Here is a 15966-nt window from a genome sequence, read left to right as displayed (position 1 = left end):
GTAATTATCATATGAATTTACATCATTAGTTAATATAATGTTAGGGAACTAATAGGCTACATTATGGCACATTTAACTAATAACAGTTTATTTATTACTTAATCTATGAATCATATAGAATGTTGCAGTTGCTGATGTAGTATTTATTAATAAATAGTTTAGGTCTTTATGAGTTATAGACCTACATTAACTCGTGATTATCTGTGCATTAGTTAAGCATGAATTATATATTTGTGCACCCATATTGTTAAGTGTTACCATAACAATACCAAACTATGGCCTGGTTTCACAGACAGGGCTTAGGTTAAGCCAGGATAAGGCAGTAGTTTAATTGGGGCATTTAAGTAGTTTTTATAAACATGCCTTAGATAAAAAAAAAAAAAACAATACTGGTGTGCATCTTGAGACAAAACAAATGCAACTGACATACTTCAAGATCAGTTAGTGCAAATTTCTTTCAGTTGAAACAGCTCAGACTTAGATTTTAGTCTGGGATTAGTCCTAAGCCTTGTTTGTGAAACCGGGAGTATACTTTTTACTTCACAAATCTATGATGTAACATAATGCAATGCCATATCACTATTGTCCAGACACACAAAATTAGATCAATTCATGTAAAATAGCGTTACCATTCATCAAATGTGCTGCGATGAGATTTTATACTTGTTGCGCAATGCATCACTGAACTCACTCAAGACTCCAGTCGGAATCCCGGTATGATAACAGAGGCTCTTCTAATATGACGCAGAGAACGCTTAACATTGCGCAGCTTCAAATGTCACGTGATCAGGGAACCTCTCGCTGGCCGGTGAGATGAAGACAGTGACCACACACCGCAAGGAACTACATTTCTGCTAACTTCTCTAATCTATGCTATATTTAGCATAGGCAGAGCTTGTGGTTAATTATATGATCGAAAATATAGCCTATGGCAAAGATGCCGAGCCGCAGTATACCCGACGAATTATTCGCGTTGTTTAGAAACTCAATTTATATTTATTCACCTGTGTTTAGATAGCCTAGTGGGCTATACGTATATCTTACTTGTGCCACGCCGTCTTATAATGCTCTCGAACACCGAGAAAGACTTGATTGTACAGATATGGGACAAAATGCTTCCAATGGCAGAAGAAATAGGATCTGAGGCTCTTTTAAGGTATGTTGTCTTAGATCAAGAAAATATAGGCTTAGCCTACAGACCGATATTCCTATAAACCAAATATTTTTACAGGCTGTTAAACATGCTGGGATGTTGCTTTTCTTTAAATTAGCCTATACAAAACTTGGTCTGACTTACTCTTTGCTGGCTCCTTGATAGTTCGTTGTTCAATTTTCTGAATATCAAAAGTCTACAATGATTGATTGATGGTCTTGTGGTATTTGGCACTTTCCCATGAGTGATGACGCAAGCAGCAGAGTGGGAGGAAATACTGTGGGGGTCTCGTGCAGTCTGCATCTTGCTGACCTTGTTTTTCTCCTTTGTTAACTGGTTTACAGGATGTTCACAACGTTCCCCAAAACAAAGACACACTTCTCGCGAGGAACATAAGCACACTTACTACTACTTTGGCGTCACTGAGTAGCTTCCATGCCTATCAACTGCGAATACATCCTACAAACTTCAAGGTGTTCATGTAGGCTACTGTCTACTGTCTGTCTCTCTGTCTCTGTCTGTTCTGTCCACTCAACTGATCCAGTGCAAATATAATGTGCAATGATTTCCTTAGCTCACTAACGTAAATTTCTAAAATTTTTTCCAGCTTTTCAATCATTGCATCCTCGTGACGTTAGCCTGCCATATGGGTGAAAACTTCAAACCTGTTGCACTCTCAGCATTCTCGGCTGTTTTAGCCGCAAAGTTCAGATGAAGACCCCTCCAAAGAAGAATGGGATGGTTCTGAGAACTCTTATCTTTAATAAATAAATAGCCTAATGCATTTTTGTGTGTCTTTGTTGTTTGTCTGAATGTAATAGAATAACCAATTAAAAAACAATTGAAAAATTTAAAAAGTGTAAAAAAAATTTTATATATTTATTTATTACATTTTTTGTTAGCTGTGTGTGTGTGTGTGTGTGTGTGTGTGTGTGTGTGTGTGTGTGTTGTGTGTGTGAGAGTGAGAGAGAGAGAGAGAGAGAGAGAGAGAGAGAGAGATTTTTACTGTGATGCAGTGCAATTTGTCGTTGTTGAGTTGTGAAACTGACTATTAAATAGACAACAGTATTGCACTTGCTCATGATGTTTGATGTGGGTGTGGTGCTATCCAGACATAAGTGCTGAAATCTTGGCCGAAGTCCAAAGGAAATGTGACGCTCTCCCTTGTGTTGAGAGCATTTACCTGTCATTACCTGTGAATAACATAGTACCCATATTAAATGAAATAGAAAAGAAACAGGTAGGATTTCTGTAATATTACTAACAAACTAAATGTTTTAAATGCGCAGGTTTATATATTTATCATAAATAAATCTTATTTGTTCCAATTTTATAAATTTTATCTAATTGATTTGCTTGTTCCATTGCTAGTCAAATATTTAACCATATTTGAAGCAAGGGGCTAAGCATTTTGAATAAAATCATAAATATAATTAATTATTTAGGCTAAATAGAAACAAATAAACGGAAATAGTTTATATATATATATATATATATTATATATATATATATATATATAATATATATATATATATATATATATTTTTATTTTTTTTTTTTTTTTTTTTTTTTTTTTGCGTGTAGAAAACATTAACCTTTATTTGTTTCTTACTGGTTTGATTTGACAGACAAAAATTCATCACGTTAATTTGTGAAAACTGTGCCTTATCCATATGAATGAAAATATGCAATTTTAAATACAAATATGTTAGATTTAGGCCTAAATATGTTTATGATAATGCCTAAATGAATGTTTATAATAAACCATTTTGGATATTTATTGAAGAAAATTTGGACATTAAGTTTGAAACAGTTATACAGCTTTCGTTTTGTCTCACGTGTATAAAAATAAAAGAGGGAGGGACGGGCCGGAAGTGGAAGTCATATCAGAACGATAACATAAAATAGGCTACTGACCTTTTAGCTATACCCGAAATTGTGCAACATTCCTATAAGTTTTAAAAATTGTGAATATTAGCCCTTTTGAAATTCTATCATACTTAATGTGAGATTTATTGTGTAACCCCTTTTGATAAGACAACTCAATGGACCACGAAATCGTGTCAATAAATTATTTTTTATTTATTATTTGCTATGCATTACACAATCTCAGTAGGCTACATAATTTCTTCGTTCAGTCGATGAATCAATTATACTGCTTTCTTAGGGCTGACACAACAACAGCCAGGAACTTCTGCCACGCTGCTTGGATGTCTGGGGTGAACTCAGTCCTCATGCGTGTAGCGATCACCACGGTCAGGCAGTCACCTAAGAGCTGGAAGAGAAGTAGAGAAAAGTAAAGCACAGCTCACACATAATCAGCAACTTCATAGCCACTGCTCTGAGACGCAAACCTGGAAATTGCCTGGGTCGACTTGCAGTTTCTCTGAGTGAAGCTCGCTAAGGGAAGCGTAGGTGTTCTTGATATCATCCATGTTTTTAAGAGCCATCTCCAGACCTCGGAGCACTACAATCCCGTGCGCTGCGACCTTTGGGTTAGCCATGATTGCCTCGGAGTTAAACAGGTTTCCGAATCCACCAAAGTACCGCCGAGTCCAAGGGTAGACCACCAAGAGTCTTGAGATCAGACAAGTAATACAAGAACAGTAAGGTCTTAATTGTAACAAGCTAATGGCTGATTACAAGCACATGCTCTGAAGAAATACATTTCTTTCCAATACCCAGATTTTATGGGTTAGGTCAGAGTTTTGGCAATAAGAACAGGAATTAGGCCTTAAACCGGTTGGGGCTTTGCCCCTGGCGGAATGCGTTTGGAAATTAACGCATTCTCCTAGTTTTGAGCGAGTGCTCTAAACTTCCTGTTCGGTGCTTCTTGGGTCGAAAATCCAACCCCCCAAAACATACCCCAAATTAATGGTGGATTTCTGGACCAAGCAACGGGATTGTGTGCCTTCCTTCTGGGTCTGGGACCTGATTCCCGGTGAAATTTAACCTTTTTTCACCAAAATAAATTGGGCAACCCGCAGAGTCCAACTTCCCTTTTTAACGGGCTCGTGCCCTTTTTTCAAAAAAACTGACCAAAATGACAGTAACCCATGCCCCACTTCTGGCTGTGGCTTAAGGACAACAACTGGAGTCCCTCTTTTTTCTTTCCCCAATTTTTGGGGTTTCCAAAGGCAATTTCTTCATCCAGCTAACTTTTTCTACACATCTTCCCTTTTTGTCTTTTCAGGCGGACAAGGAGCTGTGTGAACAGAGCTTTTTGAAGACTTTTGTGCTGCCCTCCCTTTCAAGGTGTTGCATGTGTTTTGGACAAATTCCAAATCAGCAGTCCCCTTTTTTGTTCCCCACAAATTTTTTTGGGGTTTTTTAAACCCCCTTCCCGGGGTTGGGTTATTCTATTCGTCACATTTTTTACCCTCTTTTCCTTTTTTCTATTATGTTTTTGGAAGGTCTGTGCCCACCCTTTGTGCAGTTTTTCTTGTCCTGTCCTTTAATTTTGGTTTGTGCTTTGCAACTTTCGACTGTTTTCCCCTTGTTCGGTTAAGTAACAACGTTCCCCAAAAAGCAATTTTTTTAATAATATCGGTTGGCATTTTTGCTGTACAAAAAATTTTTATTTTTTTTGAAGGGGACGGCTCCAAACCCTTTTCGTTGGCCCCAAGATTTAAAAATTTTTGGGGTTCATCTCACTTCAGTGTTTTTCTCTTCTGGTTTAAAGATGTACAAATTAAAACAAAGATTTCCCCTTCTTTACTAACAAATTTTACATTTTTAGCTTTTCCAAAGAAAAATTCCCCTTGGCCCGGGGGGAAAATTAAAACCTTACATCTCCTTTTGGCAAATTCAGGTAAGCCTTTCCCAAAAAAATAATCTAGAACTTATTTTTTGATCAAAACCCTTCCCCTTTTTAATGTCGTTTTTTTGAATGTTTTAAACCAATTTAAAAATTAAATTAAAATTCAAATTTTTTGATATTATTTTTACTTTTGGTAATTTTGTGTTTTGGTTGTGTTTGGGTTGTGTGGTTTGGTGGGTGTTGGTTTATTTTTAAAAAATCAGAATTTTATTGTCTGGGTTTTCCCGTAATTAATAGGGAAAAAATTAAAAATTGGAATGTAAAATGGGGAAAAATTTTATAATGTTTAATTTTTCCAATTTAGGTGTGGTTTGTTGGGGTGGTGGGCTTTGTTGTGGGTTTTGTGAAATTGTTAGGATAGTAATGAATTTAAAAAAGGGGGGATTTTGTAAACTAAAAACTAAAAGTTTTTAAATGCCGGTTTATATTTTATTTTTTTGTTCCAATTTTAAATTTTCCAAATTAGTTTTGGTCCCTTTTTAAATTTAACCTAACCTTGTGAATAAAAACCACCAATTATATTAAATAGAAAAAAAAACGGAATGTTAATAAAAAATAAATAAATTTAAAACGGTTTTTTTTTTTCTCATTCTTTTTTTTCCTTTTCTTTTTTTTTTGATGTTGCTTCCTTTATTTTTTACCTTTTTAGGAGGGGGAAATTTAATAAATAAAAATTAAATATTGCCTAATAAATAAAAAAAAAAGGAATTTAATAAAAATAAATAAAAATTAAAAAAACGTTTTAAAATTTTTTTTTTTTCCTTTTTTTTTTTTTGAGAAAATTTACCTTTATTTGGTTCTTTCGTTTGTTTGACTGAAAAAATTAAATTGGGAAACGGGCCACAATGGGAATAAAAAAAAATTTAAATAAAATAGGTTACCTTGGGTAATCCCCAAATGAAAATTAAGTTTTAAAATTTAATATTTGGATTTGAAAAAACCTTTTCCTTTATTTGAATTTGTTAACCTTTTGTTTGCCCCGAAAAAAAAAGATCAGCAATAAATTTTTTTTTCGGATTACACAAATTAGGTACGGGTTTTGATATTTTTTTGTTGCAAATCTTAATTTAATATAAGCTTCAGGTTAACCAAACCGGGGAAATTTGACCTCTTTGAAAGGGGAAAAAACCTCATGTTTTATAATCCCGGTTTCAAAATAAAAGTAAACAACCCTTTTAATAAAACAAATTATAGCCCTTGCCCGAACCAACCAGGAAATTCTCCCGGGGGCTTGATTCTGGGGGAAGCCGCTAAGGGGTAGGTTCTTTATCACCAGTTAAGAGCCTCCCAGATGGAGATAAACCCGCCCTCACTTTGAACCATGATGCCTCGGGGAAACCCAAACCAAAATTCCGGGGTTCGGGGTTTCCCCAGGGAAATCTTAGGGAACATAGGGTTCAACATAAGGGTTTTTTTGCCCCCCAAGGCTGAAAAACATCCTGGAAACACTTAAAAACAGGTTTCGAAATTAACAGGCCGAATAAAATACCGCGGTCCAGGGTGCCACCAAGAGTCGGTTTCGACAAGTTAAAAAAATCATTTAACAATAAGGGTTAAAAAGGGTGACAAAAATTCTTTCCCTTTAAATTTTGTAAAAACTGTGCCTTATAAAAATGAATGAAAAAAATAAAAAATTTTTATTAAAAAAAAAATATTTCACAAACAATTTTTTTTTCCTTTTATTCAAACAAACACCATTTGTTTTTTTTTTTTTTCATTAAAATTTATAATTCTCATTTTTTCTTTATTTTTTTTTTGTTATAATAAATTTTTTTTTTTTCACAGATCGGAATCATCACCAAACAATTTTAAAAAATTTTTCACTCTTTTTTCAACACCCCTCTTCTACTGCTTTCTTAGGGCTGACACAACAACGGCCAGGAACTTCTGCCACGCTGCTTGAGATGTGGGTGTGAATTCAGTCCTCATGCGTGTAGCGATCACCACGGTCAGGCAGTCACCTAAGAGCTGCAAGAGAAGTAGAGAAAAGTAAGCACAGCTCACACATAATCCAGCAACTTCATAGCCACTGCTCTGAGACGCAAACCTGGAAATTGCCTGGGTTCGACTTGCAGTTTCTCTGAGTGAAGCTCGCTAAGGGAAGCGTAGGTGTTCTTGATATCATCCATGTTTTTAAGAGCCATCTCCAGACCTTGGAGCACTACAATCCCGTGCGCTGCGACCTTTGGGTTAGCCATGATTGCCTCGGAGTTAAACAGGTTTCCAAACCCACCAAAATACCGCCGAGTCCAAGGGTAGACCACCAAGAGTTGAGATCAGACAAGTAATACAAGAACAGTAAGGCCTTAATTGTAACAAGCTAATGGCTGATTACAAGCACATTCTCTGAAGAAATACACACAATAAAATATAGGTAATCGAACAATGAACAGGCCAGAAATAAGAGTAACCTACCTCGTCAAGGTCTCGCAGCCCACCGACTCGTAGTCGAGTTTGGCGAATACAGCCTGTATCGCAGCGCGTTCCTCAGCTTTCCACTGGACCATCTTGACTTGTGGCTTTACAACTGGACATAGGTTTAAATAGGCCCTTCTAGGCCGCCGCCCACGTATTTCGGGCAGATGTGTTTTGCCGATAGTGCGGAGAAAAAGGCGGCAGCTGACCGATAAACTCAATAGTCCGATTTAAATTAAGTTTAGCATAGCTGCATTAATAGCGTTTCATAGAGCGTGGTTCTTTATTTAGGTTTCTTGTTTATTAATTTAACCTGAAGAGACTGAGTTCGTTAGGTTGCAAATTATAGGCTAGGCTGTAAAGGTAGCAATAAACGTTTGTGCTAGATGTCTCAAATTTTGATACATAACCACATTTGTCTACTCCAATTAGAACTGGATGTGTAGGCTACTGCATAATCGTGAGTTATTGTCAAATACAAAGAATTCCGTTGTAAATCTACCCCTTCATTACATAAAACAATAGATAAGTAATTTGTTGAAATAACATCCACACTATCCAGTTTATTTTATTATTATTATTATTATTATTACACTATCCACTTTTTGCAAAACGTAATTAAAGAACAAAGAGAAAAACAGTTCTGATCCTGAATAAGATGAAACATTTAAACCTAAAAAAGTAGACTATACTTTTTAAAACTTTAAATGTAGCGCAAAACAACGGCGCGTGTTTGTGTGCGTTTAAGTGCTCTCTATTCCTGTCACATAAGGGTTCAGTCACTAGCTCTTTCCATGATCCACCTATTTTGATGTGAATTTTGAGATATAGCACAAAAACGGAACCATGGATGGAACCATCAAGATGTGCATAATTTCTTATAATGTGGATAAAAAAAATAAAAATTGTGCGTTCAATTGAGGCAGATCTTTATTTTATCTATTGGTAGACATGCGCATAAATCTTGATTTGCAACAACAAAACTCATGTGACTTTGCCTCAACAGAGTAGCCTATGTAATCGATAACTGGCCTCATTGGAATCATTTAGGGGTTGGTTGTAACATTTTTAATAAACTGTTACTATCCCAAACTCAAACAGCCATAACAGCAAACTGTCTTTGCAAGTTGGTTAGTCTTCTAGCATGGCTATGCTTGAATGAAAAGTGATCAAAATCTACAAATTTCTCACAAATCAGCTCAGTCTGTCATTGGTGCTCAATCGATAAAAGAAGATGGGACGTGTATGATATTGATAAAAAATTGTGTTACATCTACAACTTAAGGATCTCCCGCTATGCTTGCTTATCTGTCATAAAATCAAAAAAATTACCAAAAATCATTTCTAATCTGGTCATAAAATCTACAAATTTGCTCACAAACACATGCAGTTTGTCCTGTGTGCTCAAAAAGAAGATGGGTGTGTATGATATTGATGGCCACAGCTCCTTTCTGATCTGAAAAATATTATAGTATAATAGCCTAGTCATTATAGTATAATAGTCTACCCTATAATAGCCTAGCCTACCACTTATATCAGGCATGAAGTATAATAATATTATAGTATAATAGCCTAGTCATTATAGTATAATAGTCTAATAAAAATAAATATTATAATATTATAGTATTTCACCAATTCAAATTTAATATGGTCACAAAATGCGTAAATTCTGCTAATATATATCAAACTCACATTCCGAGTCGTGCAGGGCCACTGGCCTCGCACCTTAGGCCGCCGGCCCAAATCAAGTTCAAGCCCCCGAAGAAGTCATGCAGGGCCCTGAGCACGGCCTCGCACCTTAGGCCGCCGGCCCAAAATCATGCTGCGTTTCCACTGTCTGTGGAGGACTAAACCTGCAGAAATTAAAAATAAGTAAATTAATAAATAGATAAATAAATAAATGTAATAAAAGGAAAATAAATAAAGTCAATATGATGTGATAAAAACAAAAAATAGTTCATTTGTAATAAAAAAAATGAATCTTGAATTTATATTTTAAAAATTATTTCTTTTTTTCCCTTTTTGGCATGTATTTATTTTACATTTTTTGTTTGTAAAGAAAAGTGTTTTTTACAAAAAAGTCAACTTTTATTTATTTATACTTTCATACTTGGTCATTTTTGCATATTTAATTTGGCATTTGGCATTTTTAAATGTAGGCTATAGCAGCCTTATTCATGCATTTATTTATTATATGTATTTATTTTCATTCCCACATGTATATTTTTTGGCCCAGATAATATTTATTCATGGTTTTTTGCATTTTGCTTTTTACTTTTCCGTGTGCAACATGGGAATGATGGAGGCGGTCCTTGTGGTCCTGATTGGAGCCGAGGAAGCACCGATGAGGCTGAATCATTGGTTGAAAGCTCACAAGCAGAAGCATCAGATTAAACTAATAATAGAGATTGGAGTTTGCCAGTGTCGAGGAAGCACCGATGAGGCAAGATCAAGCCCCAGAAGTGACAGTGGAAACGCGACGGGCCCTAGCACGCCCGCTTTTGACCCAACAGCAGAAACGCAGCTAATGAAATCAAACCACAAAAACAGTTATGTTTGATTAATTGCTCAACTTTATTTCTCAAAATCAATGGAACAAACAAAGTTTAAAGATTTTTCACAAACCGGGCAAGAGAGATAAGGATCAGAAACTTGTCATCAGTCAAGCAAGAGTGAACTTGTTCAGAAACATCATGCCCAAAACCGCAAGGATGATATCAAGAAAAACATATAAAAAAACAAATAACACAATCAAATACAGAACCCAATATATATACCTTTAAAAAAAATATAATACAATCAAAATCCAAAATAAATCCATATATACATATATAAATATTTATGTTGGTGTGCAATGAATCTATATATGAAAGTTTATTTTTTAGTCATTACATATGGAATAATACGAACTTTTATCTGATGCTACAGTAAAATCCATGCTATCTTCATGACTTGAGACACACACACACACACACACACACACACACTATATTTTACACAACTGCAAGACATCTCACAAAGGGTGATGCTACAGTAAAATCCATGCTATCTTCATGACTTGAGACTTGGGTGGCTCATGGAATAAAAAGTGCAGACAGCGTAGTAATACAAAAACACAGAAAAATACTTGTAATTTTGACATTTTGAAATTATGTTTATTAGTCACACTAACAGATAGTTTGTCATCATGTTAACAGCGTGCTCAGGACAGCCGAGCATATACTTGCAATTTAATATTTGTTATTTGGTTTGACATTTCCTGAGGAACACTAGGCTAAATAAAATATATTATTGCTTTGTCGCTGAGTTCCTTTTATAGGCACTCTTTGGAGGTAAATAAGGTACAAAGGTGTAGGCTACTTTTTGATACTTGAACTTTAGCTTTTTTTCTGAGAGTCTCACTTTAACCAAGCAGACACCCCCTTTTAATACGCCCATGTTTTCTATAAAGTTTTGCCCCAATTCATTGCTCCTCCCTTTACCACCAGACCCAGGCTATACAAAAATGACAAGTTAATTAATATGACATTAAAAGCAGGATTTGCAATGGAAACACCCAACTTATAGGCTATCAGCTGTGTCCTGAAACAATAGATCTTTTGATTAGCCTGTCTGATGAAGACCTCAAATAAATCATTTAAAATTATATTGACGCATATTCAACTTTAACTCCTTTACTTTCGTTTATTTCATTTTTTTTTCTTTTTTTGTTATATAGGCCTACTGTAGGTTATCATTTAAATGGAAAATCTCAATGCTATTTATTTATGTTTAGTTTATCCCTCTAGATATTTCAGAGACGTTTTAGTGTAGCCTAGTGTTAATGGCAGCCTGCAGCAGTCTTCATTTGTTTGGTTAAAGTCAACATATCAAAATACAATAATACAAACACAAATAAAGCATTCAAAAAAGCATCCCAATTTCTTCTTTGAACTTCTTCTGTCTTGTGGTTTGTTTATATGTTTGTTTGAAATTACAATTTTGTGATAAAGTTCTGGAGTTTTTGACATAATGATGATAGAGTTTTCAATTTAATGATACCTAATATTCGCACAATGAACGAAGTGAAAAAACGAAAACAAAAATGAACTGATCCTCTTTATTGTGTTAGAGAACAAGCAATGCTTTCCCCCATGTTAAAGGTTTTAATGATATTGTCTGCGCAGAGCAGATACGACAACAGCGAGGAACTTCTGCCAGGCAGCCTGCACATCAGCTGTGAAAGAGGTACCCATATTCGCCGCAATCACGATGGTCAGGCAGTCGGCCAACAGCTGAAACGGAAAAAGCAGAAGAGTGCACAACAGGTGAGTTGCTGTAGTCTGACTCCATCTGTATGAGTGTTATATGTTGATGTGTTTGCATACCCTGAAGTTGTCAGGATCCACGTGGAGTTTCTCGGAGTGCAGCACGCTCAGTTCAGCATAGGTGTTCTTGATATCATCCATGTTCTTCATGGCTCTGTCAAGCCCGTGGAGCACAACAACTCCGTGGGCTGCCACCTTTGGATTGGACATGATGGCCTCTGCATTGTACAGGTTTCCAAAACTTGCAAAGTACCGCTGAGTCCAGGGATACACAAATAATATACAGTCGTGCCCAAAATTTTTACATCATACAAAAAAGTGAATAAAATAAAACTGAAAAGAAATATGCCTGTTTTGTGTTTTTATAAACTTGCAAAAACAAAAATAATGATAATCACAAAACAAAATAAAACCATAACCATACAAATGCAAAGCTTTGGGGCCAGCGACCTCGTAATTCAGCTTGCTGAAAATGTCCTGGATGCAGGCACGCTCCTGGTCGGTCCACACAACCATGTCGTCAGTTTATGATTTTTGTTCTCCGTTAGGAATAAGAATCATACCTTTCCACTCTTGTCGACGCTATTTATGTCATCGGGTTGCATCGCCAATACAAGAGGGCTCGTTTGATTGGCTGGAGCTTCTCGTGGGCAGGACGCTAAAGATGTAGTGATTTTGCACGTTGCATTTCTCTAGAAGTTAGACGACGTTTTAATGCAAGTGCCAAAACACTTGTAGCATAACATACGCCCTCTTTTTATGAAAAGAATAAAATACGTAAAAGGAGGATCAGCATATGACAAAGATAATGCCTTTGCATATAAAAACGTAAGCATATGATTGTAGAGTAGGCCTACATCTTTATGTAATTGTTTAAATCCTTGGGAAATGTGACTTTCAAAGTCTATGAATTATTGTTGTGATCTCAGTTGCTTATCACATCAATAAAATAACAACACAAAAAACTACTCCTCATTATCTCTAGTCACAGACTCTCCACTCACGTAGATCTCAAAATGTAAAAAAAAAATCCAGTCTCATCAAATACCAAATTAAAAGGGTGTGGCCATTTTATCGATTCACCAGGCACGCACTATCTTAGAGCCAATAAATGAAATAAATGATTTAAAAATCAATTCAGAACTGAAAAAAAAAAAAAAAAAAAAAAAATTCAGAATAATCAAGAACTGTGCCCTCAGTTCCCTTTTGGTCGTTTTTATTCACAATATAAGAGCCCCCCCCCCCCCCCCCCCCCCCCCCCCCCCCCCCCCCCCCCCCCCCCCCCCCCCCCCCCCCCCCCCCCCCCCCCCCCCCCCCCCCCCCCCCCCCCCCACCCCCCCCCCCCCCCCCCCCCCCCCCCCCCCCCGTAATAAACACCTGCCCCCCCCCCCCCCCCCCCCCCCCCCCCCCCCCCCCCCCCCCCCCCCCCCCACCCCCCCCCCCCCGCCCCCCCCCCTGCGCCCCCCCCTTAATAATAATCTTTTAATAATCTTGTTTAACAATAATAATATATATTATTAAATATATATATATATATTATTCATATAAATATATATTAATAATAGAAAAATAATATAATTTCAAATTAATAAAATGACAATAATACTTTGTGAAATACTAATAATAATTGGCCTGTATTAAAAAGTAACAATAAGTATTAATAATAATAGTAATGATTATTATTATTATTATTTAGTAACATATTATATATATATATACAGCCTATATATAAGGCAAGGCATGGCAAGTTTATTTATATAGCACATTTCATACACAATGGTAATTCATAGTGCTTTACATAAAAGGAAATAAAATAATCATAAAAGATAATTACAACAATAAAACAAGGAATTTAAAAACTTTAAAAATGATAAAAAAAACTATTTTAAATGAATGTAAAACAGTAAAATTATAAAACCATTTTATTTTGTAACTTTTTATAACATTTTTAGGCCTATGTCAGCACGTAAAGTACTAATGCAGTTTTGCCAGAATGAAAGGTGATAAACATCGTATTACATGTAAAACCAGCGCATATGCTAGAGACGTGCATGAGCATATAAAGGATTTATAAATTGGCACTAAAAAAAAACAAAATCACAGATATTAACACAAAAAAGAAAATAAAAAAAAGAAGTAAAAAAACACAGATATTGGGTGCAGGAAGCATATAGCCCATGGCCATAGCAGGTCATATCTTGCATATATCTACTAATATCTAATTAACTAACGTACTAACTTATTAAATTAATGAAGTAATGAATTAATTAATTAGTCAAATCATGTTGTGGGGTTACTTGAACTTGCGGACGTGGTTTGATTAGGATCTGCCCATATCTGCTTCTTGTGACTCAAGTGTGCAAGCACGTATCATCACGTTCTCCCTAAAACGAAGAGGGAGGAAAATGGGCATCATGTCAATTTTCAGTGTTAACTGGCAGGAGTTCAATCTGTCACGCAATTAGGCTGTATCTTGGGTGTGCCCACTCAACTTCAAACGCTTAAAAAGAGGACCAACGTTTAGGTGGGCAAGTCATTTGACCCAAGCACGACTGCTCATTTCAGACATCGATTCAAAATGAGTCTCTCTGCTAATGATAAAGCAACTGTGAAGGCCCTCTGGGCAAAGATCTCCCCAAAGGCTGAGGATGTCGGCAATAACGAGTCTTCCACTTAATCCAAATTTTAGCATTTTCTTCTTTTTTTTTTATCTATAGACTATATATTTTGCAGATGTAAGACTGAATAAATCGGCTTTTACATCTCCCCACCTTTTTGCAGAATGCTCTATGTCTACCCTCAGACCAAAACCTACTTCTCTCACTGGAGCGACCTGACCCCCGGATCCGCTCCTGTGAGGAAGCACGGAAAGAAGGTAATCGGTGGGATCGGTTTGGCTGTTGAGAAAATCGACGACCTTTTCGCTGGCCTGCTCACTCTTAGCGAGCTGCATGCCTTTCAGCTGAGAGTCGATCCTGCTAACTTCAGGGTAAATATAGTCTACTGCTGACGCTAATTTATGAATAATTTAGCCATGCTTTCATAGTTCTCATTACGAAGTTGTCTTGCCCAAAATGGTGTCTATTAATCTCCATTTAACAGATCCTGTCCCACAATATTCTTGTGGTGTTGGCCATGCTCTTCCCTGATGACTTCACACCTGAAGCCCACCTGGCCATGGACAAGTTTCTTGCAAGAGTGGCCCTGGCTTTGTCTGACAAATATCGTTAACCAGTTTGATATTTGTTAAGCAGTTTGAATGTTGTTTTGTCGATTTGGTCAGCAACATGTCAATAAAAAACAAATCTGGAGACACTTATCCTATGCATTGTTTTCCCTGACACAAAACAAAATCTAAATTCATTTGCAAAACATGCAAATTTAAAAGGCGAATCTACATAAATACGGGATCGTATGAATCCCGTTAGATTTGTGAAACGTTTAAATGATTAAACCTAGATTAGACCAAATTTATAGCAATTAAATGAATTAATTTTAATTAATTAAGGGTCATTTTAACTTTAAACTTAACTTTTAATTGCGATTTAATGTTAAGCTGTTGCTTGAATAAACCATAAAATCATTTTGGCACATCAGGATATGTTCATATGACTCTTATCCACTCTGTTTTTTTAAGCATATAAAATATTTGTTTTATCAAAAATTAAAAAATGTCAAGGTTTATTAAGAGACTAAGGAGGATATTGCAGGTTTAAAATATAAAAATTATATAGCCTACTTTTACTTATAGCCTATTAGCCTATACGTTTCATATATAATGTATTATGAGATACATACATATATATCTATATATATATATATATATATATAATATATATATATATATATATAGATATTATATATATAATATATATATATATATATATATATAATGCATGATCGCATTAAACTAGTCCGCAGCCCGGAAATTAAATAAATTAATAAATCTCATTAAAATATAGTCCGCAATCCGTAAATACATAAATAAATAAACGAACGTCAGCAGCTTTGAGTCACGTGAGTCTTGGATAGGGCATTTACGGTCATTCAAAGCTGATATCTTGATTGTGTGAAGAGAAAAAACACGCTTTATCAAGGAGCCGCATGCACAAACACTAAGAAAAGGCTACAAACTAACAATTTTATGTCTCCGAAAAATAGTCTAAGATTTTACTGAAATAATTAAATAGCCATTGAGCCTTTGTGACAACACTTTATTTTAAGGACTAATTCTCACTATTAATAAGTAGCAAATTATGAGTTTACTGAGG

General features: G+C 35.8%; 3 protein-coding genes and 1 pseudogene across 3 annotated transcripts; 2 read left to right on the top strand and 2 right to left on the bottom strand.

The window, feature by feature from the left end:
- Positions 1–619: 619 nt before the first annotated feature.
- Positions 620–2474, top strand: LOC109099562 (annotated as a pseudogene).
- A 737-nt stretch (positions 2475–3211) lies between these two features.
- Positions 3212–7595, bottom strand: LOC109099564 (hemoglobin subunit beta-like). Its single transcript, XM_042735334.1, has 3 exons — positions 7389–7595; positions 3508–3730; positions 3212–3428 (listed from the first exon to the last, which is right to left on the bottom strand). Exons 1-3 carry the CDS (start codon positions 7478–7480, stop codon positions 3300–3302), a joined length of 444 nt encoding a protein of 147 aa, XP_042591268.1. The 5' UTR covers positions 7481–7595; the 3' UTR covers positions 3212–3299.
- A 3886-nt stretch (positions 7596–11481) lies between these two features.
- LOC109099563 (hemoglobin subunit beta-like) lies at positions 11482–12596 on the bottom strand. Its single transcript, XM_042735333.1, has 3 exons — positions 12104–12596; positions 11756–11980; positions 11482–11662 (listed from the first exon to the last, which is right to left on the bottom strand). Exons 1-3 carry the CDS (start codon positions 12209–12211, stop codon positions 11534–11536), a joined length of 462 nt encoding a protein of 153 aa, XP_042591267.1. The 5' UTR covers positions 12212–12596; the 3' UTR covers positions 11482–11533.
- A 1394-nt stretch (positions 12597–13990) lies between these two features.
- LOC109099781 (hemoglobin subunit alpha-like) lies at positions 13991–15006 on the top strand. Its single transcript, XM_042735332.1, has 3 exons — positions 13991–14358; positions 14467–14684; positions 14798–15006. Exons 1-3 carry the CDS (start codon positions 14274–14276, stop codon positions 14924–14926), a joined length of 432 nt encoding a protein of 143 aa, XP_042591266.1. The 5' UTR covers positions 13991–14273; the 3' UTR covers positions 14927–15006.
- Positions 15007–15966: the final 960 nt, after the last annotated feature.

The sequence above is a fragment of the Cyprinus carpio genome, chromosome B12, assembly GCF_018340385.1.
Source record: "Cyprinus carpio isolate SPL01 chromosome B12, ASM1834038v1, whole genome shotgun sequence".
In the NCBI taxonomy this organism is placed as follows: domain Eukaryota; kingdom Metazoa; phylum Chordata; class Actinopteri; order Cypriniformes; family Cyprinidae; genus Cyprinus; species Cyprinus carpio.
The sequence above is the reverse complement of the archived record's forward strand: the minus strand, read 5'-3'. Positions and strand labels throughout refer to the sequence as shown.